A 24,698-nucleotide genomic window follows, 5' to 3' on the forward strand; every position below is an offset into this window, starting at 1 on the left:
TCTTTTATAAAACCTACCACATTGCTGGAAAACTAAAAATTCCAGAGCTGAGAATTCAGATTTTAAATAATTCTTTTTTTTTCTACTTAAGAAGCAGTCTGCCCACTCTAGTTCTATCAGAACTAAAAGCTGTCCAGCAATAGGAAGGGGTAAATTTTTTGTAGTTTAAACCTGAGGATCAAACCACAAGCAACGACAAAGGAAGGCCACTAGAAAAGAAGTTCTTTTATGATGAGATAAAAAGAACATTTTTGCACACACATAGTTTTAATATTTCCCCTAACTCTATCTTTTTTAAACAGTGAGTTCCTGTCTTAAAGAACAAAATTCTTAAATAACCATGCTAGCAACAGGAGGCACCCAAAATTAATGCAACCACCTTGGGAATAATATTAACTTTACCTCGCATGAAAACAACTGTGGCTAGGTTAACTCTGCTTTTCAGATGAATTCTGCAAATCCTGCTGCTTTATGAAAGGAAGTCGATTGGAAAAGTTTATTAAGCACATAATAAAACATGTACAAAAAAGAGAATATCAACAGTGAAGAAGTACCAAAATATCTACCTTTTCAACCTAACAAAAAATATGTTTCACTAATGAAATCAAATCTGAAAACTGCTGGTCTACTTAGGTTATTTCACACTTCTTACATGTGAAAGAAATTTTACCATATATACTGCATGTTATTGTACTTCACACGCTCCCCCTGGTAGCAAATGGGGGGGGGTGGGAAATCAGTGCTGACTGCTGTCCAGATAAGATCTCTGAGTTCCTCCCAGCTGCTGGAAGGTGCAACAGGCATGCAGAGAGCGTGCCAAGCACGGGCCCTGGTGTGGGCAGCACGACTCCCAAAGGGAAAGCACGGTGCTGGCAGCCCAGGGACGTGCCCGAGCCAAGTTCAGACCAGGCAGAGTCTACCTGGGTGAGCCTCCAGCCTCTGCTCAGGGGCTCAGCAGAACACCAGGGATGCAGCTGCAGAGGCTCCAAACTCAGCTGTACCACAGGCACTTACCAGCCTGCACCTACCCCATTCTGACAGGCAAACCCAAGCCAAAGGAAAGGCTTCCATCAAACCTAGAGGGATTACCTTTCTGGAGGGTGCTGAACACTATGCCCGCTCAGCACCTGTGAACAGGGGCATCCACATCCCCTACAAGGGCTTTTTATTACTGGAAAGTTACTGTAACAAACACATAAACATAAGTGCTATATATTTATACAGTATAAAAGCAGCCACAAAAACATTTATTTGGACTACAAAAAAGCAACTCAAACCCCATGCTTTTATGCATGCAATAACTTAAAGAAAGTGCAGCAAGAAAGGAAACAAAAATATCTTCCAATAATACCGAATCTGACAGTTTGACATGGTACTAGTATCACCTTAAGAGCTTGAAAATTGAGCACACAGCTGGGAAAAAAAACCCAAACCTCCACATAAGAATGTTTGTTTGGCACCCACTTTGCTTCTTAACATAAACTAATTTTGCTTTCCTCAGAAAAGTTTTCCTCAGCAAGAGTGAGTCAAATGACACAGCAGTAAGGAAAGAAAGAGTAATAAAAGGTTGTGACAATTATTCAGGACTTTGGCTCAGATAAAATAAGCCAGACCAAAACAAAAACAAAATCAACCAATCAACAACAACAGCAAAACCCCCAAAACCAAAACAAAACTTTGTTTTATTAATTCTACCAGTTTCATTACAGAGATTCCTAAAACCACAAAGTTGGAGAGCATAGTCCCATCCAAGGAAGGAGCAAGTCACAGAACTTAACCCAAGCTTTATTTACTTTTGTATTTAAGGAGACAGTTACATCAAATTTGCCACAATTCAGCAAGATTTTACAAAACTGAAGAACTGCCAAGACACCTCCCTGAATTCTAATACATTTTTCCCTCATGGGCAACCTTTAAACATTCCTACAACATATTTACAATGCAGATATAGTAGTGTTGCAGGATGAAAAGCTGAAGTTCAAACTACCTAAAAACATAGTAGAGCTAAAATCAAATTCCTACAGCTGGAATATGACCACCAAAACATTGAACAGTATTAAAATTAATTTTTTAAAACCCCAACAACTTGAGAAGCAAGAATTCCTAGAAAACTATTTCACTATTCCTTGTTACTTATAATCAGCCAACCTTAAAGAAAAACAGACTAAAGAAAAATCTATCATGTTAATGCAGACTTATTTCTGTGACTAAATCTGTACTTAGTACTGGTGTACAGACAAGGTATCTTTATGGTGCACCAGAAAGCTGGTAGCTCCACTGAGCACAGCCTGCAAGTCCCAGCTCCCTGTCACAGCTGTAAATCTATAATCAGAGCGATCCTGACACAGCCTGGGTACATGACCTCCACGTAAAACACAACTACAGGCAACATACAGCACAATCAGCCACCTAAAGCAAACCTAGGCATAATTGCACAACCACCTCTTGCTAATCTCCCTTTCATGCTTTAAGGAAGGGGGAAACACAGTTAAGAAAAGTAGAATTAAGCACATGATTTGCTTCTACTAACCTTAACAGACAAAACTATAACAGATTTGTCTATAACAGACAAATCTAGTTTAGGTTTGTCATTTGAGACAAATGACAGTGGATAATCCCTTTGTAAAATACCTGTTTAAAATAAATAGAATGAACTGCTTCCTGGAAGTACAGATCAGTCTCAAGTGCAGAGAAAACCTAAATATCTAAGTTATGGAAGTAGGACTCATATTCTCTTAATTAGAGAAACTCTACATCTTAAAGCAGTAGGAAAAAACTTAACATTCTTAATCAAGAATGGCATCTAGATGTCACAGAATAAAAACTCTGCATAGTTGCCATGTCTTAGGTAATCCCTTTGGTCATGTTTGTACTTGAAGCAAGAGCATCTTAAGGGCTGGGCTGACTTGGTATACTTACAACAGATAAACCTGTTAACACTGCTAACATAACCAAAATCCCCCAGTCCTAGTGAGTGCTTTATGCACTTTGTGAGTGCCTACCAAGAAGTGAACACACTGTCAACACAGACAAAAGCAGGAAACACAGGACCTCAGCTTTAAATGTTCTGGCTTCTCTTCCAGTAGCCTGGAGGACTTGCTCAAATGGTAACACCCAAGCATGAATAACAGCTTGAGTCATCCTCACGATAAACAGGAGTGGCAGGGAAGATTTTCAAAGTGATGGGAGAGACAGTGAAGACTGTAATTCACTATTCTTCCTGGTTTTTCAATTTGCCTTCAGCTGTTAAGGCAGATAAAAGTTTCAACCCTCAAAAAGCACAGCATGGTTTTCATTAAAGGAAACTCTTCAGGAGTACTAGAAAGGCAAGCATTTATTAAAGAGTGTGTGTATATAGAGAGGCAAAATAAAAAAGCATATAACCATAAATATATTAATATATTTTTATTACACTATGTGGTACACCCAAATATAAATACCCAAAAAAACCCCAAAAAGCAATCATCTTACAGACTCTTAAAAATGTGCCCTGTTATGATAAAGGCAAAATCGTAGAAGGTTTTCCAGCCACAGTTGTGACAACTGAAATGTCACAACCTTAAAAAAATTTAGAGCACATGCAGAAGAATCAGTATGAGCTTTAGCACTATCACGCTGACGAGCAGTGGTGGTCGTGACCTCTCTCATCCCACATGCTTCTGGAACACATTCATGATGCAAGCAGAAATATATTTAGTATGTACAGACAGAAAACCTCAAATATGTTCTCAGTTCCTTTCTGAAGGTTAAAGCTGCATACTCCTAATGTAACTTTGTTAAAAGGAGCATGGTGAGCACATGACAAGCCATCCTTTGGTGAGCATGTTTTGTCCCCTGCAGGAAAAGCCCTAGAAAATTCCATATTACAAATCACTGCCCATTGCAACTTCCAAGCTGAGACAAGATACCAGGTGCCTAAAATCCAGAAACCCACAAGACATGAGTGATGTCTGCATGAGCAATCTGATGCTTGCAATTCCTGTCTTTACACCGGTGAAGCTCCCTTGGTAGATTGCACCCTGCCAGCGAGCATGCTTGCAGATGTTGTCCTTCTGGACATACTCGGTGCTTTTTTTGTGCCTAAGGCTGTCCCTCATTGATAAATTCAGTATTCCTGTATCTGAGGAAAGGCAAAATTTAGCAGGCATGGAAGGAGTATACCTGACATAAACTAGTTTTCCCAAGAGAAGGCAGCTGCTGTGCAGAAACGGGCACGAGTCCCACAGCCCAGAGGGAAGACAGCGCAGGAACGCGTGACTCATCTGTCAGTGCTGGAGTCACTCGTGGTTGAACTCGCGACTACATCTGGGGGTGGCAACACAACGAGCCACAGCCTGTCCTGAGGCCTCATGGGCAAGTGGCAAAGCACAGCTTGCACCCACATAACTACACATTCTGCACTGCTAATCCATCCAGCAGCTGAAAATAGTCCCTGAGCTGCATCATGCCCCAACTCTCGCCTAGGCATTGTCCGAAGGAGAGCTGACAAATGCCAGAACAGGCCAGGGAACACGTTACCAAGGAAACATCCCTGATGACTGTGGGGCAATACTTAAGCCCGAACTATTGGCCCTTTTGAGGCCAGTAGTACAAACTCAGCCCCAAATACCCAGCCCTTGCTGCCTGGCCTTACTTGGCTGCCTATCAAAAAGATTTTAGATTCATTCTTTTAACACAACAGTAAACCACCTATCCAGTACCCTAATGTATCAAATGTTAACAGTGTGACCATTCCTACTTCCTGATTTAAAAGGAATCACTTAAGATGTCAAAACCAAAGAGGATTTTAAACTGCATGTAGACACCTACCTTCAGAGAAGCTGTAGGACTTCAGACACACCTAACAGAAATCCCTACTGAGAAAGATTCAACACACAAGAAAATATATTAACTCCCCTTTCTAGATGCTCAATTCCTCCTTACAAGGAGCACAGAAACCTAATTTGAAATTGTACAGCCAAGGAAACAGCCCTCAAGAACAGTGAACTCCACAATAACTGTGTCCTTGTACAATCAAAGACCAGGAGGTCACATAGCTAAGCCTGTACTATTCCAAAGTACTAGGGAGCACTTGATGACCTCTAACTGCTCACAGCTTTACCCTGTCCTGGATTTGCCTAATGCTTTTTATGCAAATCTTAAACATATTATTTAATATTTTTTTTCTTTAATGAATGATCAAAGTAGGTCTGCTGTTATTCCAGCTCAGCGAGTTTGTCATATTAATGCAATAACATATTCTTTGGGAATACATGGTTTTGAGCACGAAGGCACTCTGCTGCAGTGAGCTGCGTAATTTAAAACCAACAGAAGTCTTTGGTGTGGGATGAGGTATTAAAGTAATAACACAGACTACATAGTTAGTTGACAAATACTTATTGCAAACATCGAGTTATATTAAATCAACACTACGTGATAAAACAATACTGTAGATTTCACTGCAAATGTTGAATTGACAATAGAAACCACAGAAAAGAAGAAGCTAAAAAAGGAGAAACATTATGGAGCACAGTTTAGGCAATGCCACATGAAAGACATTATAAACAAAGCAAAGCACACTTGTCTACTTCTACTCATATTTTAACCATTAAGAGAAGTAACTTCAGGAAGCCATGTTTTTCTTGCATCAGACATAAAAATTCTAAAATATACTACAACTCCAAATCACAACATATATCAATACTGGTGTTCCTCCCTCCTTATAAAAATTAAAACACTAATTAGGACAGCATATATTATAAAGCAGTACAACCAAAGAAGGCTGCAGTGTCAAAAGCTGCAGTGCTTGGCTGCTTCAGTTTCACATCTGTTTGTTATTCACACGAAAACTACAGCTGAAGTTATCAGACCAAAGCAGGCTGGGAATTGAATTCCCTTTAGCCTGCCACAATGAACCCTCACACTCTGTTCTGAGCTGTTGGAGGTTTGCAGGTGGTAATGCAGCTGACCCTCATCCCTGTTAAGAGCAAGAGCTACCACATAACCTTTACAAACTCCAGTCCTAAGATAAATACCACTTAGAATACTCCTAGTGCTCACTTGGATGAGCTAACAAGTTAACAGAACACTATGATCTGTAGGGCTAACCAGGAAAGAGTGGAGTGCTTCTGTCTCTAACTTGCTTTACCTTCAGACAAGGCTGCGGTTGGCCTGCAGCTCCAGTGCAGAAGAACAAGACCCTTTTACTACCCCAACACTGTACATGTAAAAGGGCATTTGCAAGGAGAACATTCTTTAAGTAGCAGCATGAAAAGCACAGTACCTTGCTTGTACTTCCCCATTCAGAGCATGTGAGCAGAATGGAAGCTAGAGGCAGGGAAATACAGCTGAATTGCTTTTCAGATACAACAAATATACTCCACAGGCATCTACTTCCTTGAATGGCAAAACCAAAAACACCCCACAGGTATTTCACTCAAAACAGATGGAAAACTCAGAGACTTTTTGTTTGATTTGATTGCCTGAAAACCTGTTCTTCCTTGTTTATTCCTAACAAACTGCAGCAAACAGCAACAATACTTCAGTCAAAGATGCGACATGGCGCTTGACAGGGCTTTCTGTAAGGGAAATTCAGGTATTCTGAAATTTGTTCACGTAACCTTCATTTGAGATATTCAAAACAATTACTTTTTTGGGTGGCCACAAGGGAGGTCAAATTGATAGAATTATGGAAAAGGATGAACATAAACTCCCAGGCTGGCAGGTAACAAGCCATTCCTTTCATAGGAAACAGATTTTACCTGTGGAAGGATTTAAATCATATTTCTATAAGTAGGATAAAAATAAAGCAAAGGCTATTCAGCATCTTTGAGTCTAAAGTAATTTCAGTTCCCTTTAAAGTTACGAAATCAAAATAATGCTCAAAATACTGTGAGCACAAATTCCAAGTAAAGAATATTGTACAGTGTATTTCTATTTTGCAAATAAAAATTATGCAGCATTATTGATATATTCTAAGCTGATCTCCACATAATCTTCATCTAGAAGCATCATAACCTCATCGGTAAATATTTGAGTGGTTAAATGGGACTTCTCTCAGGGTTCAATAAAGATTTAAGAAAAAATAAGTACTTTTCACATTATTTAGTCAGTATGTATTTGCTCCTTTTTGAAATCAAGAATTATTGAGAAGAACCTTCAACTGCTTTCTACCCGTTATTTTGTCTAGCTATGCTTTTTGTTGTTAAAAGAAAGGATGACCTAGAAAAGTTTCATTTCCTTCCTAAAGCACAGATGACTAAATCAGCTAGCTATGCAAAAGCCATAAACATACTCACAATGAGTAGCTAAGGAGTAATATATTAGTTTCAGAAAACAGTAAAAACCAGAATCTTTTACATTCATTTGATGTAGCTTCCCAAGTCAGGTAAAGGTCAGATGCATTTGAGACTCTTTCTTCAGAGAAATTATACAAGGCATTCTTCCTCACAAAAGCTCTGTGACAAGTAAAACTGCAATAAATTCAAGCTATTTGGTATTAAATTGCTCAATCCTTTTAAATCTCTCACCAAGGTCCTGCTTTTTAAAGGAGTCAGGAGAATGAGCAACGACTGAAGCAGATAAGCCTTGTAATGAAACACACTACCTGGGGAGGGTGGAGGACACAAGAACTAAACAAAAATATAACAGACAGCAAGTAAGTGGGGCAATCAAAGTTGCATTAAGCAAATATTTGTAAATAAATGTTTCTCAGAAGTTTATATTCTTATTTACTAAGCTAGATGGTTTTTTTGGTGTTTTTTTGCATAAGTTTTACTCATTCCATGCTTTTCTTCTTCATTTTAACACTTTTTTGGGAGGGGAAAAAAAACGCCTAATTAAAAAAAAAAACATAAAACAAAACCACTGTCTAACCATATGAGGACACTTGAACTTTCTCAAGATTCCATCTTTCTTGGACTGTTTACAATTAACCCAAAGAAACCACTTCTGGTGAGACATTCTTTAGGAGCAAGAAGAAGGCATCTGGTTTTTCTCTACTCCTTTATCAAGTGTTTGGAGGTTCAGAGGTATTTACTGTTATGAACTAATTGCCTGCCCATTCTTGAGAGAATTGCTAATTAAGCAGACACTTGCAAACCTTGTACACCATTGCATGGAGGCAATACCCAGATAAGGAATTGCAGAAGAATACAGTAAACCATTCTTTTGTTCACCAGCTAAGCCTATCTGGGATACCTCAACAGCATCCTGAGTCAGCTGTGTAAGTATTTTCTCCTGTTTCTAATAAGTTAAACTTCTCAGCAAAACCAGCCAACATTCAGATGTGAGGAAGGGGTAGATTTTCTGCACTAGAGGACTCTAGGCTTTACATTTCTATGGGGGGCTTCAGGTCCCTTGCTGCAGTGACCCAAAGACTTAGGCATTTTGGCACAGAAAATGTTTCACTAATCCTCCTCCTCCTCTCCTGAGCACTCTGTCATTTACAGCTCACAGCCCCCTTCCTCCCCTCATGGGCAGCCAGAGGAGGCAATGAAGGCCAGCACAGAATCTTGGGGTGCCTGTCCTGGCTGCCACAGCTGCCCTCAGCTTTTAAGGGAAACCTGCTGTGCCCTCTGGCACCAAGCCTCCAGCAACAGGAGACACTCACTGTCTGGAGCCTGGGGAGACCCAGACCAGGTGATATGGAGGTCAGTGAATCAGCAGGGCCCCTGGATACATGTCATGCACATTTCTTTTCATCCCCTCTACTGGGCTTCACTCCACATCCTTCTCTGGCACTAGGTGATCTTTGTAGGCCCCTTCCAACTGAAATATTCCAGGCTATTAACACTCAAATCAGCCACCCCAAACTAGTACCAAACACGCCCCTCTAAAAACTCAAGAAGAGAGAGTCAAAACGTTAAAATACATTCAAGCAGAGCACTCAAAAAACCCTGGAATAATCCTATGCTTGTTGATGACATCATCATTTGTTTCACAAAAGCCTGCAACGCCCATAATTTTTGAAAACACAACTCTCTCGATTTTCCAGTCTAAAAGCCCAGGTCTAAATTAGATTATCCTGCCTTCCTTGGTTGAGTTATTGGGTAGAAACTGGTGGATATGGTATACTGCTGATCAGCAAGCTGGCTTCAAGCTGGTTTGTAGAAGGTAGCAGGAGCCACTTCTTGCTTGTAGAGAGTCAAACCCAGGTATCTGTACCTCTGTCTTTTGTCCTCTTAAGGTTATAATTCCCAAACACCTTTTGCATGCTTGCAAGTTTCCTAAAATAGTATCTGCCTCTCAAAATACCCCCTTCCTCTCCATAACTAAAAGATATGGGATCGGTTCTAAAATGGGTGCTTTATGTCTCTCTGGTCAAAATTACCAGCCTCTATAGTCTCCTGCTTTGTGGCATAAATAGCCTATTTCTGGTTTATAAGTAACAAACAATGAAAAGAAACAAATGTTTGATCTACTGAAATACAGCCTAAAAAAAAATAATCCAACCTTCCAGCATTTTATTTTAATGGCATCCAAAAATACCAAAGTGACTAAAATGCAAAGGACAATGCAAAACAGTATTTTAAGTACTATTAGCAAACATATCAGATGCCCAGAACTGAGGCCCTATTCCAAGAAGGAATAGCAGCTGGATAAAAAATAACTTTCAAATAAAAACATTGAATTTATTGCTGACTTTGGTATCAAAACACAATTAAGGTTATTGTCCTTATGATTTGTGCCAGACTAGTAAAATGATGCTGGCTTACAATCACATAAATCAGCAGACCTATGTTGACTACTTCTTCTGATACGCTCCCTTTTTCTAAAACCAGAAGACATTCCAAAACTAATCTTGTTTTGCTCTTTTAATTTATTTTTCTAGAACCAAATCTCAACAAGACCAGAACTTATTCTATAGAGCTGGGTGTGACTTCTTTTTTTCTAGGCAAGTACATTACACAAGGGCAAATTCTACTTTAAAGCATTACTTACAGATTGCCAAGCGAGAGACTCCATAATTCGATGTTCACAGCGCTCTAGATGCTTTATCATTTCCCGTGTTAGGCTGGGTTCTGCTTTAATAAAGCTTTCAATCACCTTGTAGAAGTCAAAAGCTTTTAAATCAAATACATTGAGAATCCATGGGAAAGACAAGTCTGTTTCAGCACTGGTACTGTCACTTTGTGAAGCATTTCCTGAAGGGAAAACAGACTAAAATTATCACATATTCTATATTCTTCCACTTTTGATGTTTTTTCCTTTTTGTATTTATTCAATCATTGCTAGCTCAGACATTTCAATGAGTTGTTTTTTGTATTTTGGGTGGGTTTTTTTGCTATTTATATTAGAATAGATAGTAGTAACTACCAATAAGTAACAATGCAATTAAGGACTTTAGATTTAACTTACTGCCATATGTAGCCATGACAACCTCAACAGCACATGCCAGGAGAGATGTGTGGAAGATGTTATCATTCAGAAGTTTGCTGAAGAGAAAGGAAGTTATTAGTACTTGACCAAGACTTCAAATAGCAGACTTCAATAACGAGTTAGGGGCAAGTACCTGAAATTCTGCACTGAGAGGCGCTCTTCCTCCTGAAATAAATAAATCAGACCAAACTTGTGAATATTCTTAGTAATTCCAGAGGTACTGCCAGTACTGAGATACCAGCACTAAACTTACCGACTTCAGCATGGACTCCATTACTCTGTAATAGAGACGCACTCCAAGCTTGTACCTCTGTTAGAATGAGAAATTCAGGAACATTACAAGAAGTTTTGACAGAATACAACAGGCAGACTCTTGTGTTTTAACAATCCACAACATTCTAGTTGAATGCTGCTATAAACAAGTTACTGATCCCAGTTCCAATGGTCAGTAACACTGGAGAGGCCTCAAGGGCTACTAAGGCGTGTGACTGCCCCAATCACGTGAAGATTTAACCAAGTGTAACAACATGAATTGTGTTCACACTGATTCACAGCTAACAGGATAAAAAAGCAGGGCTGACAGACAGGAAAGAGACTGTCGAGTACAAGCTTGGTTGGGTTTATTTTCCAAAATCCTTGTTGAAAGCACAGCTGCTCTCCTGACTTTATAAGGAAGTGAGTCACCTTTGGCAGTTTTAGGCCAAGTTAGCCTAATGAATGCAAATATACATTTCAATTAATGTACTTTGACCAAAAAATTTTTCTGTTCTTCAGTAAAGTACTTCCAACATACTTCCACCCAATTCCTATAGCTCCTCACATATTAAGAGCTTACATATTAAGAATGCTTACATGTTTTCTTTACAGTACTTCCTCAATTTGAAAAGCATACTGTTACTTTTTACCTTTACCGATCTACACTGAATGAGGACAGTCAGTAAGTCAGGTCTCACACCAGCTAGTGCTAACTAACAGAGCTCAAGTGAGTGATATTCAACCCAAATACCTACCTGTGAGCCAATTTCAGCCCATCCCTGTCCAACTGCTTCAGCAAATTTCTTTTTGAAGATGTGGTCAAAACTTTCCACCCTTTTCAGGATACTATCCTTAGGGTTCACCGTGCAATTCTAAAAAAGTACAGGAAACAAATTAGGGGAAGCAAAGACAAAGAAAAGACATTTTACTTCAAAAACATTTCAATCATTTAAATGATTAAAAGTCCTGCTTCCCTTTGTAACACCTTTCAATAAGGTTATCAGCATAAATAAAAATGGAGTATTCAAAAGAGTGCAGTACATTTTTTTCTCTTTTTTGTTTCCCTTCTACATCCCCTTGCTTTTCCATTTAATACACACCTAAAATAATTTTAATATGTTGCTCAGTAACTGAAGTATTTTAGCATTTTAAAGGTTCCAGTACACAACAGTTAGAGAGAAATGCTTTCTAAAATGACTGATTACACTTAAACCAACCCAATAAAAATGTACTTTTTCAAAAACATGTGCATCGGATCTACAGGTGTATACTTTGCTTGAGTGATAATTCCAAGAATCCTACACAAATCTTTGTAGTCACTTACATTGAAATACTTCATGAGAGTATCTGATGGTTTATCAGTCGCTGAGTTTAAAATCATAATCAACTGCTGAATGTTATTCATTGCTGCTCTGGAAAAACACAATGAAATGCACAATAAGCATTAAGGTTGTCTTGACAGTTTCCAGAAAATGAACAGCAAATCCACACACCATGTGTTCTCACTCCAGTTACCAAACAAACTGTTCAGGAGAATCTACTGCAATGTGGTAACAACTATGAATTCTAACAATGCAATTTATGTAATTACTTACACATGGACTGTGATAATTTTAATAACCAAAAGAATGGCTTAACACCTCAGAAATAGCTTGATTCTTCTATGGTATTGTTACTTCCTGAATTTTTCATTGCTGTTTTTGGTTTTAAGTAGAATTTTGTGTGTGTCCTGGTTTAATGTAGTTTAGTTTGTAGTTAAGGAAAAAAAAAAAATCCAGGAGTTATGGAAATGATTCCCTGTAAGGACATTGGCAGCTTCCTTTGGACCTGACAGAACCAATCAGCTGGCTAGTTTTGAATACTGACACTCCATTAAACCACCAGAAAGAGAGCTGAATACGCCTGTGTGAAATTGCATTTAAAGACGAACAAGCCCCAGGAAAAGCTCTCTTGCTTCTGGCCTTTGAACAGGTGACCGGACCCCCCAGCTGGGCCAGACCCCAGCCAGGCCCTGCTCTGCTGCTGCCGAGTTCCAGCCGCGGCCGGAGGGCCAGGCTGGCTCTGCTCGGCTTCGGGTGGAGCCGAACCAGGCCCCGCTCCAGTCGTGAGCTGCTGAGCCTTCCTGCTGGCACTGCAGAAAAGAGAACAGAGGCACCCGGCAGCCCCGCGGCCGGAATTGACCGTGGCAGGGGCCAGAAAACAGCCCTGCAGCCAGAGCAGCCACCACCCAGCAGAGAGCACATCACCATCCACAGGACCAGGTGAGATAATAACTCTCTTAGTGCACAGATGAAACTTGCAGGCATCAATCCTCTCTCAAGTGACAGAAAAAGGAAAGGGTGAAGACACGTAGAGAAAGCAACATGGAGACACCAAGGTCAGTGAAGAAGGAGTCAAATCCCAGATGGGAGGAGAATGAGGAGATGCCTTAGTCTTGGCTGAAATTCTCTTGTAAGGCTATGGTGAAGATATAATTGATACATCAGACTTTTCTTTTTCCTGTAACTCATGGAATGCATTGGGGGCATGTAGCATTCTAACCACAGCCATAAGCACCCATGTTGAAGCAAGCAAATGTTGAAGTAGCTGTGCTCCAATGGGAAGCTTGAAATGAGAGAGATGAAAAAGATGAGAAACCTTGCCCCACGACAGAAGAAGAAAACCTCTGTTCCCAGAGATAAAAGAACTTTTTGTTTCTATACTAGAACAGCTCATCCTTAAAATTGTCCCCCAGCAAGCAGAAATGCCCCATGGTGATAGTTGTGGGAGGGACCAAACCATGGGAGGGACTTCACCATTGCAGATTTTCTGGGCAGCTGCTAGTTGTGAAAATTAAAACCACAAGAGAACTGTTTCTTGTGGAAAAGTCTCCATGGCATGACAAGAGAGACTCCTCCCCCTAAGTGAACTGAAAAAAAAAAAAATACTATTTTAGAGGCAGTAAATTGACTGTAAGTTCCAAGAGTCAGCAGAAGGAGAAGTGTTCTGAAGGTTTATGAAGGCTTATTCTGATTTCTTTTTTTTCAGTTGTGTTAATAAAGTTTTCCATATAACCTTTAGAGTTTTAAGCCTGCTTTGCTCTCCTCCTAATCCTTATTTCACAGCAGAAAATGAGTAAATAATTCTAGCGGGTACACTGGCGTTTGGCCAGCCCACTATAGTTTGTCTGTTTCAAATTTCTGTATCATTTAACCTCAATTTGGCTCATATCCCCAGTCAAGTAAGTGCAAACCCAACAAAAATGTGTTCAATCATTGTAACATAATGCATTTTTCTTTAATCTACTTTTTACAAAGTATTGGTAAAAATCACTTCTGCCACAAGTCTCCTAGTGATAAGGAAAAGCATAAGAACACTGGAAAAACATAAAATGAAAGCATACAACCCATTCTCATTATGCTCATAACTAGCACTTACACCCTTCTTATATAATAGTTTCTACATAAATGACCAGATGCAAATCCACTGATAAAAATTATTAGATTCTCTCCAGTTTCAGGGGGCTTTAAAGCAGATGCTATGAGCCTAGGTTCAGAAATACAACACTATAAGGTAATTCAAAGGAATATGCATGGCACTTTCAGCATATACTGTACAGGGAGAGATAAGGATACACTTTCCACTCGAAGCTGGTGATCCAACCTCTGCTGCCATCTACTGATACTTCTGTGGCTTCATGAAAAATAGTTACGACAGCCCAAAATCAGCGCTGGTGAATAGGCCTTCACATCAACTGCCTTAAATAGCATCAGTTTTGGAAAAATCAGAGCAAAGTCCAAGTGTGGATGGAGAGTATCTAAACATCACTAGACTTTCTCTCAAGATCAAAGTTGGTTTAGCACATTTTGAATTTTTAGCAATGCAGAAACTTCATACTCCTGGACTTTCCTAATGTCAAGAATGTTAAGGAAGCATCTTTGCCACTGTTAGAGGGCTTTATATCTACTATAAATAAAAAGTATCAATGATCAGAACTATAGTATAGTTTATGGGAAAAAAACAACAAAACAAAGGCCACAGCTCCTTAAAAATTAAAAAAACACTACTCTAATATTTTTAGCTGTGATATTGAAAAAAGTAACACATTCAAGAGAAAAACTCATACCGAACAGGAGTCTGTGGAAGTATAATATTGATTTCCTCATCTGGATTGTTTTTTAGTGGTGTCCTCTCCAGCTGTGAGCTACAGAAACGGAAAACAAACTTATGAAAGACTAATACAATTCAAAAGACAATATTTTCTATAAAGACTTATTAATCTGAAAAGAAAAACGTGTAACAGATTTTTAGGAGATCTAGATGTTCAATTACTCCAGTTGTTTAAATTCCCAAGTAGACCTGCTTTGAGCAGAATGTTGGACTAGACAAGCTCTAAAGTTTCCTTCCAAGTTTTTTTCTTTTCTAGAATTCTATTTACAAACAGCTTAATTTATATGTAGAGATGGTATTAGTTGCATTTTAATCCCATTCTAAATTAGTATATTTTCATAGCATAGATAAATTCAGACTCAAGCGGTGAGCTTACATTAAATTATAGAGATGTTCAGCTGTCAGAGATCACTAGCATGTAAGTGTAAGACTGGAAAAAAAATTAAATCAAACAATCATAGAATGGTTTGGGTTGGAAGGGACCTTTGAAGGCCATCCACCTTCAATGACCAGGGACATCTTCAACTAAATGGAGGTCCTCAGAGCCCTGTCCAGCCTAACCTTGAACGTTCCCAGGATGGGGCAGCCACCATCCAAAACCATTCAGTGCCAGCTGGCTCAAAGCCATAACACCAGCTCTGGCAAGCTAGCATGACATGCCTCCTCCTGATGATTCCTCCGCTTTCCCTGGATGAAAAGGGCCTTGCACAGAGGAAGAGTTAGAGCAGAGCTTCCAAATCATTTTAGGCAGTCACAGTCATATGCTCCCTAATTCTTTCAGTGATGATGTAAAGCAAGTCTGGTGATGCCAGAAATACCTTAGCTGAGCTACAAAGCTAGAAGATCAACAGGATAGAGAGATCTCCATTTATAACACAAGGGGGCAGAGGGCAACACAAGTTCACATTCTCTGGTATGGAATGAAAGCAGTAAGTGGAAATATTACCATGCTCTGACATCAGGCTGCAGAGTCTCATCGTGATTCAGAAATAGTCTCGCGTCTATATCTTTGTTCTTGACATAGAGCTCGTCATACTGTTTCAAGATAACTTCAACCTCAAAAAGACATTGAAAAAACACCAAATTTATTTTACAGGAACAAGTTTGACAATCTACCGAATAACATAAGTTACTCCTACTTCATGACTGCAATGCTGAAATGCTAAAAGAATGACCTTGGAGCTCACAAAGTTACTTCTTATACAACAGCTGAAACATACCCAGAGGAAAATTACTCTTGTAATTCTCTTGTTTATAAGAGAAAACAATCCAAGATCATAGGAATTTTTTTGATGAAATGTAGGTCTTGACACTGTAAAAGTAGCTAGATTAGGAAACAGACCTGCAAAGCAAACTAACATTCCCACATTTTTAAATCTTTCCTTCCAGAAAAAGGTGTGTCTCTAAGAGCAGGAAATGTAAAACGCTTGTTCCTTGTTCTTATAACAGCTGTTGGGCAATTGGCTCGGTCCCTGTCTTTGCTGGTTTGCACAACAAGGCCTAAACTCAAGCCATCTTTTTCTCAGTAGGAGTTTCCTCATTTTATATTAATATATTTGCACTAGAATAGCTCTTAAGAGACACGCCTATTGCTACAAAAATAGATTTGTTACTTCATAGCCACACTGTAGGTTTTTTACTAACTGTTAAAAGTTTCTTAATTGACTAAATCCCAGACTGATATGAATTCACTTTGCATAGAGAAGTTTATTGGATTTTTCTGAATATTTTTAATTACTTCTTTCTATTTTTACTTTCATGACTATGAAAGTCATGAAAAAAATGAAAAATTGGATTTTTCTGAATATTTTTAATTACTTCTTTCTATTTTTACTTTCATGACTATGACTAACATTAACTGCAAGTCTGCAATTTTTTTATTTGGCCCTCCAAATCTGCTGCTGTGCTTGCGCAGAAGTATGCAGCCACCTCAATATCTGCTCCCTGAGCCCTTAAACTTATAAATGATGCTGTGCTCTGGCAAATTCCTGCTAGAAAAACAGGCAACAATGCATATGAACCTAAATTAGTCCCCCCTCAGTCTCAAGAGAGAGAAAGCTGCAAATACCTCCTATACAGCTTTGCTCCTTACCCTCTTCTTTACCTTTGCCAAATGGATCTGCTCCAAATTGATATCACAATTAAAACTTTGAGACTAGGTCTATTAAACCAAAGATTATATTTCAATTCTCATTATCACTATTCTTTTTATTTAAAAACTTAATTATATTTTCATTTTTTTGTCATCTTCTTAATGACTTATGCATTCTTTTCATCTAAAATATTTCAGTATTTCATAAATTTCTAAAAAAACCAGCAGGTCATAGACAAGATGGCTGTACTGGGCTAACTTGGAAGAAACCTTCAGTCAAAAATAAGAGTTCTGTATCAATCTATTTATCAGTGCATAAAGTCTGACCAGCAAACACGTAGGAAAGACAAACAAAATACCAACATTAAGCCTCAAAAGCTTTTCTTGCTTTGGAAGGAACATAAATATTTTTCAAAAGCTTGGTGGTTTTTTTATGAAAGTCAATTTAAATGTACCACATTACTAGCTATTGTACTGATGATCTCATCCATGATTATTGGTTAGCTGATTACATGTATGAACCAACTACCTCTGAAATACAGCTCTGGCACTCAAGGTTAAGGAGCAAAGATCATGCGACTCGACTTTTCTTCAAATGCATCCTTTTGCAAAAGTTTCACCAGCAAGTCTTATGCTAATAATTTTGATATTGTGCTGAAGTTGAGCAGCCTTGGATGAAAACCCTCTGATTTGAGAATAAGAGATATAACGACCTTTGCCTGGAAGTTCATATAGGGTTTCCCAACTATACATACACACATAAATTAAAAAGTCTAAACAGGCTACCGATACCATGAAATTAATTTAGGAAGAGATTAAGATCTCCAGTGAATCCTGTACTTTGTTCCCCACCCAACGCACTACGACACTGAACAGAAGATACATTTGATTGAGCCCTGCAGACTCATTGCTCTGATCAGCTTCAGAGCTGCTTATTTTCAGGTTACCACATCTATTGGCGACACACAGCTAAACTTACACTTTTAATAGTGATGAATGTAAACACACTGCAAGAAGTCACCTATTAAAATGCACTCTGGATGCAATTGCATAGAGCTAGAGTCTGCTGCATCCAGACAACAGCTCAGGAAGATGAAAGTAATTCTGCACAGACACAGCAATCCAAGCTCTGCCAAGTTGCGAAACTGAGACTAATCTTCTGGATATCTTTCCAACAACACTACAATAACATGTCTCATTTATATTTAAATTAAGGTGTGTAATTTAAGACTTTAAGCATTTATAGAGTGACTTCAGAGACCTAATATTGTAATAGTTGTATTTTAGATGAATGGTCTTACTGAGGTTATGGATATGCAACTCTTACGCTTGGAGCAAAAGCTTTTTGCTTTGAGCAAAGTCTGGCTTAGCCTCAGGTGATTAATTTATTAAATTCAAAAGTATAAGCTAAATATACTTTATGAATTCTGGAATCCCTGCTAGCCCACATTCCTAAAAAACATTTCATTTTGCTACAAGATTTTAGAAGAACCTATTAGAACTCCACCAATGGGTAAAGTGCATCTTAAGCAATTTGGCATGAAGTAAAACACAGTTGTTGAACTATCTGTATTGGGTTTGCATGGGAAGGTTTTGGTAGCTGCAGGGCTACAGGGGTGGCTTCGTGAGAAGCTGCTAGAAGCTTTGCCCATGTCCAGCAGAGCCAATCCCAATGGCTTCAGAAGAGACCCTTTACTATCGGTCAAGGCTGGGCCAATCAGGAATTCTAGTAGTGCCTCTGTGATAACATATTTATGAAAGGAAAAAAGTTATTACTCAGAAACAACTGCTGTCTGAAAAAAGAGGTGTGAAAGTGTGTGAAAGGAGCAACTCTGCAGACACCTTCACCAAGGAGAAGGAGGGTCAGAAGGTGCTCCAGATGCCAGAGCTGGGATTTCCCTGCAGCCCCTGGTGCAGACCATGGTGATGCAGGATGTGTCCCTGCAGCCCAGGGAGGTCCACGGGATTCAGAGATCCACCCACAGCCTGTGGAGGAGGTGGGTGCCTGAGAGGAGGCTGTGACTCCATGGGAGGCCCATGCTGGAGCAGGGTCCTGGCAGGGACTTGCAGACCCATGGAGAGGGAGCTCACCCTGGAGCAGGTTTCCTGGCAGGACTTGTGACCCCTTAGGGGGACCCACACTGGAGTAAGTATTGTGAAGAATTGTTGCCTGTGGAATGGACTCATGTGGAGAAATTCATGGAGGATGTTCTCCTGCAGGAAGGACCCCCCAGTGGAGCAGGGGAAGGACTCCACTCCCTATGCAGTGGCAGGAGCATGTGATAAACTGACTCTCCATCTCCTGGCACTGCTGACAGGGAGCAGGTTGAGCCTGGGAAGGAGGCAGGGGTGGGGGGAAAGTTTTTTAACATTTATTTTACTTCTTATTATCCTGCTCTGATTTTGTTGGCACTAAATTCAACTAACATCCCTAAGCTGTGTCTGTTTTGCCAGTGATGGTATTTGGTGAGGAATCTAAACGCATGAACCTTTTGTTATATTTTCTCTCCCCATTCTGCTGCAGAGAGGAATTAAAAGAGTGGCTTTGCTGGGTTCCTGGCACCCAGCCAGGGTCTGCCCACCACAATGTCTTAAATTCCTCCACTTACCTCTGGTAGTCCATTTGAAGCTAAAATACCAGCAGAATTCAGGAAAGGAATGAAGCTTGTGAAATACACATTTTTGACCTAAAAAAAAAAAAAAGGAAAAAAAATGTAACATTAGCAAGGTAGGGAGTCAGCCATGCATGCACTGCTTTTGCATCTTTAAATCAAGAAACTGAGACGGTTCTGTAATGCACTGTGGTTTGTTTTGAATAAAGCGATAACAAAACTTGCTATACATCCAAAACCCAGTGTAACCCAGATATGTAAGCATGCAAATACAATCCTTTGCTGGAATGCTAAGTGATTAAACTAGAAAAGAATGGCACTCTTTCCAGCCCTCTCACATTTCTGCTTCCATCATCCACTTGGATATTCAAAAATCGGTCCTTTTTACACAGAAATAGATTTAACAGCAGAGAGAAAGGTGAATGGGGTCCTTTAAGATCTCCCACAGAAGCAATGTGCTTTTTGCATACATTTTCTCATCATGGGATGCAGCTGTGAAACTCCATCAGAGCAGCCCTGCATCCATATGCTACATGCTGTGATCAGCCTGTAACTTCATATTGTATTCTTCATAAAACAGTTACACTGGCAAAATTATCACCCATACCAAAGGGCTTGTTTTGAGTGGTTTTTATTTGTTTTTTAAACTAGTGACTAGAGAAACTAGGTAAAATGATAAAATACCTTCACTACTGAAGGTAGCTACTTGACAGAATAGTTAAGCTGGCACAAATAAGGACATTTTTTTAAAAGAACATTTAAATAAATACATATTCCAGATGGAGTCTAGCAGCAAGATCTATCAGACTTTCAAGTGCAGGCATTACCTCATCTAAATTACAATCATGCTCTTTACAAAGGATTTCGATAATTTTTGTGTCGGTATCAAGCTGCTTTGCAGTACGTGAACTCCTGTTCTGACCTCTTCGAGGAGTGCGAGCTGAACCATTTACAGTCACTGCAGACACAGAAGATTCTGGAAAGATATTCAGAACCATCACAGGGTTAGGGCATCTTAAGAAAGAAGAAATTTAACTTATTAAACCTACAAGATTCTACTTCCTATATACTTTTTCAGGTCTTCCCCTTAAATATATTTTCTTTTTCATCCATTCAGCTAGGTATGAAACCTTCATTACAGAAAATCTATACAAAAAGAAAATTAATTTTTAAATTCCTGTATCTGTATTTGGACATTTTGTTTTTAAGAAGCTACTCTACACAGAATGTAACAGCACTCTCTGCAAGTAGCTTTAACTGAGAGTCTGTTTTGCAAAGCTAGGAAAGCCTTATCTTTTCACAGATGAATAGCTGTTTTTTCTATTTTTAAAGAAGTATAAAACAAGAAGCTGAAGGACAATAAATCAATGCAGGACTTAAGTGATGGTGGGAACCTGGAATATGGTCCTGGAGGGAATTCCTCCTTTTCCCAAATAGCCCCAGACACACAAGCAGTAACAAACAAGTCCTCCAAGAAGAAAGATCAAAAAACCTTAATACTGTGAAATAAAAATATTTCATTTTGTTAAACTCAAAATAGATGGCTTAAATATGTGAATTATATTAATAACATACATTAATATGATTAAATATTGTTGGTTTAAACCTGACACTCTAATCAGCATGCTGTTGTCACCTGTAACTCCATTTGCATTTGACAACTGTTCTAAGAAACTGACAAAGTACACTGCAGAGGTGGTTGCATCATAATCCCCTCAGTCTTAGTCAGATCCTAAAGCTTGACATCATTTATCACAACATGAAGCCTCTTGGTCACAAGGGTTTGAACAATACATTGTCTTATTTTCTCAAAGAATGCAGAGCTGTTTGACAGTTCATACACAGCTTCACATTAGAAACTCGGTGTTTTGCACTTAGGACATTGACATTCATATCTGCAAATTATTCTCAAGTGGCAGAATTTTTTTTCAAGATATGATGCACAGAACCAAACTGTTTCTAAAAATGAACTGCACGGTTTCACTACGAAAAAGTAAATCAGTGTGAACACAGAATTCAAAACCAGGTAGTTTCAATTCAGTGGTTTTTGAAAAGGAGCTGCTTTATAACATCTGAAATAATCAGCAGCAAATATGTCTGTCCTACTAGGAATGACAAATTTAAATTCAGAATAGTACTGGAGGAAAGCAGGGATCTCTTTGTCCTAAGTCCATCCTTTATTCACATTAGAATAAGACCAAGGTTACTTTTTCTTACCTGCAACAAATAATCACTAGGTCAGATAAATATCTCCAAAACACAGAATTTAAAGAATATAGTAGTGAATACCTTATCTATTGTACAACATTACAACCTAGGTGGCTGTTTAGTTGCCAAAGAAAGAAATAAACAAATATATTTAGGCAAAATATATTAGGGTTGCATCTTAACCCACCAGAGGATAAACTAATTACTAAAAAACTGAATCACATCCTGTGGCTCCAAATATTTCAGTCTATTAATTCCATAGCTTGCTGAAGAAAATAGTTAACTCAAATAGAATTCTATCTTTGAAAGTTTTTATAAATATTTACTTTCTCTAACTTTTTAGTGAGGTTTTCCAGGTTTTAGATATAAAAAAACTTAATGGGTAAAAGCTTACTGCTGAATAGAAGTTTTTATAGAGAAGACTCATATTTTTACTTAAAATAGTGACACTTGCAATAGCAAACAGGATGTAATAAAAGCAAAGCTGTCTACATTTTACCTCTACTCTTTTATTTTGAGCTGCTATCCAGTGTATATGTGTTTTAAATATCTGTACAGTCCAGTATCTTGTACATTTTTTATGTTGTCATACTGTTAGAGTCATACCACCACATTTCCCTTTTGTAACTCAAGACAAACCTAAATAATAGTTCTCAGTTATAATCTATCCAGAACCTGAATTCTTTTACCAAATTAGACTTGCTGTTTTAACAAGTCCCTAAACAACATAGCAAAAATTGTATTAAATATACTGCCACATTCAGGTAATTGAATTCAAGTTCACTATCATGTAAATTTAACTAAAACAGAAAAAAAAGCATTTTGATAAGCTTATGAAGTTTAATTATGTTAATTATGAATGTTAGCCTGGCTAATAGAAATATAATAAATTTACTTTCTACTTCAATGAAAAACCCAAAAAAAAATCTTACTGTATGGTTCCTTGAGCATAGCAGGAGGTGACAGTTTGATAAAATAATCTAAGACGCACAGCAACAACTGGAAAGAAATCACCAGGTCATCTTCCACTTGCAACACTTTACCTGCAAATATTTAAAAGCGTAAAGAAATCCTTTTTGAGAATGGTTGACTTAATTCTAGAAGTAATTTTGCAAAACAAAGATTTGGAAGTTCATATAGTAGAACACTACCTCTAGAATTCAGTAAGCATCATAGAGGATGCCAGTGCTCTTTAAAGGCTATTGATTTTATAACTCATGGCACTTCCGTTTGTGGTTTTAGAGATAGCATACACACAAACAAAACTACTGTGTACAAAATCCTGCCCCCAGTGCTCAGCCCTGATTTTTATTTTTACTGTAAAAGAATAACCTCTTACTTCGGTGTAATTCCTCCCTGCTTTCTTTTTTTGTGGTCTCATGCAAGCTTTTTGAAAGCTGCTAAATATTCAGAAAGCAGAAGCTGCTAGTATACAGTGAAGAGAAATTTAAAACATGATATCACACTGTAGGCTCAGCCTGTCAAATTTTTATGAAATTACTTAGAAGTCACACAAGTAATAGCATGAAGAGCACTTTTAGAGCTGCATTATTCCAGTTTTTCCCAAATTATGACTTATATGCCAGAGAAGATCTACAGGGCCATCCCAAGATAGCGTGCATTGCCACAAAAAATTCAGGAACTCGACAGTGATTTTGAACAGCTACAGATCTACCTGTGCTCTACTTACACATGCAATTTTTGTATTTATTTTCTATCAGAAGTAGCAAGCATCACTCAGGCTCTTCAGAAGCTCCAGCTATTTTCTAATAAATTTCAGCTTTCTCTGTTCTCAAGAAAAGGCAGGCTAAAAAAAATTTTGTGGGTTTTGCTTTATGCTTACGCTTGGAGAATTCTAGTGACAAAGCTCCAAAAAACTGAGCTGATCCAAGTCTGATTTAGAAAGCAGAGATGCATACACTTCAGTGATAACACACACCTGCAGTAAGCAGCACTTGAGATACACGATTCATTCCTTTTAGTAGGAGTACAATGAGACAGGAACTCTATGGACTACTACAAACATTTCATCACTCAGCATCAATTGTAACTTACAACTTTTCAAGAAAGATTTGTAGCATTCAAAAGACATGCTTACAGAGATTTACTATAATACCTTATCATGAAATTTGTTTTAAATATTATTTATTATATATATAAGCTTATTTTTTAAAATATGCCAGTTTTTAAGGTAATTATCCATTATTAAAATGCTGGCAGACTACAAAGCACCTCAGAATAGACTTAAATACAGAACAGCAAGCTTTAAAGTAAAAAAAAAAATCATAGAAATTTTAGAAAACCTAAGTATATGTTTATATACAGAAAGTTTATCAGTGAGAAGAACAGCCAAACTGTACATAAAGAAATATTATTAAGCAGTTACAAAAGCCAGGCAATCAAAACATTCTGGGTCTGTACAATACTTATTTGTAATAAGTATACTAGACTCATGTTGGACATGTAAACAAAAATATTCATCGAAATTACTGTGCTTTAACCACAACTCACCTTTTGCCAGCAAAAAAGTAATCCAGTAATTTTTTAGGACTAATACAGAACTGAGTTCAGCAGAAATCCTGCAGGGAAATAAAAATACTTCGCATTGATAGCTCTGTAATAATTTAAACTACAATGTTTGAAAACATGCTTCCATCTATGGAACTATTTAACAACATGCAATATTTCCCATGGAGTTAAGTTTACTAAAAATCTCATTCCAATCCCTCTGTAATTATGACTACACATTTGAAAACCTTAAGTCCCTGTAAAGCAATTCAAGAATCAGGAAATATCTGCATCATCCTCAGGAAAGAAACTGAGTGTGGACAATTCAACTGCTCTGAGCTGTCTTGTCTTGTGTCTTTGACTAACGCCCTACTCTCCAGCCACAGCATCAACTCCAGCTCTCTGGGGAGTTGTTAAGGCATCTTTTAGTACACTCGTTTGTTGCTGTGATTAGGAAGCTCACTCTCCATCCCAACATCCATTTCCACCATGCCAAGACATATGCCATTGGGTGG

General features: G+C 38.3%; 1 protein-coding gene across 3 annotated transcripts in view; it reads right to left on the minus strand.

Moving 5' to 3' along the window:
* Window positions 1-24,698, minus strand: part of RB1 (RB transcriptional corepressor 1) — a 68,795-nt gene that overhangs the window by 30,399 nt on the left and 13,698 nt on the right. For 2 of the 3 annotated variants that reach the window (XM_053936676.1, XM_053936678.1), the window contains 12 exons: window positions 24,187-24,254; window positions 22,608-22,718; window positions 20,295-20,443; window positions 19,465-19,542; window positions 15,710-15,819; window positions 14,720-14,797; window positions 11,939-12,026; window positions 11,370-11,486; window positions 10,613-10,669; window positions 10,493-10,524; window positions 10,339-10,415; window positions 9,922-10,124 (listed from right to left, as the gene is read on the minus strand). In XM_053936676.1, coding sequence (XP_053792651.1) covers window positions 9,922-10,124; window positions 10,339-10,415; window positions 10,493-10,524; window positions 10,613-10,669; window positions 11,370-11,486; window positions 11,939-12,026; window positions 14,720-14,797; window positions 15,710-15,819; window positions 19,465-19,542; window positions 20,295-20,443; window positions 22,608-22,718; window positions 24,187-24,254 — 1,168 coding nt within the window. Of the gene's footprint in view, window positions 1-3,419; window positions 4,121-9,921; window positions 10,125-10,338; window positions 10,416-10,492; window positions 10,525-10,612; window positions 10,670-11,369; window positions 11,487-11,938; window positions 12,027-14,719; window positions 14,798-15,709; window positions 15,820-19,464; window positions 19,543-20,294; window positions 20,444-22,607; window positions 22,719-24,186; window positions 24,255-24,698 lie in introns of those variants that run through there. The other variant, XM_053936679.1, reaches the window with a different exon arrangement.

The sequence above is a fragment of the Vidua chalybeata genome, chromosome 2, assembly GCF_026979565.1.
Source record: "Vidua chalybeata isolate OUT-0048 chromosome 2, bVidCha1 merged haplotype, whole genome shotgun sequence".
Taxonomy (NCBI): domain Eukaryota; kingdom Metazoa; phylum Chordata; class Aves; order Passeriformes; family Viduidae; genus Vidua; species Vidua chalybeata.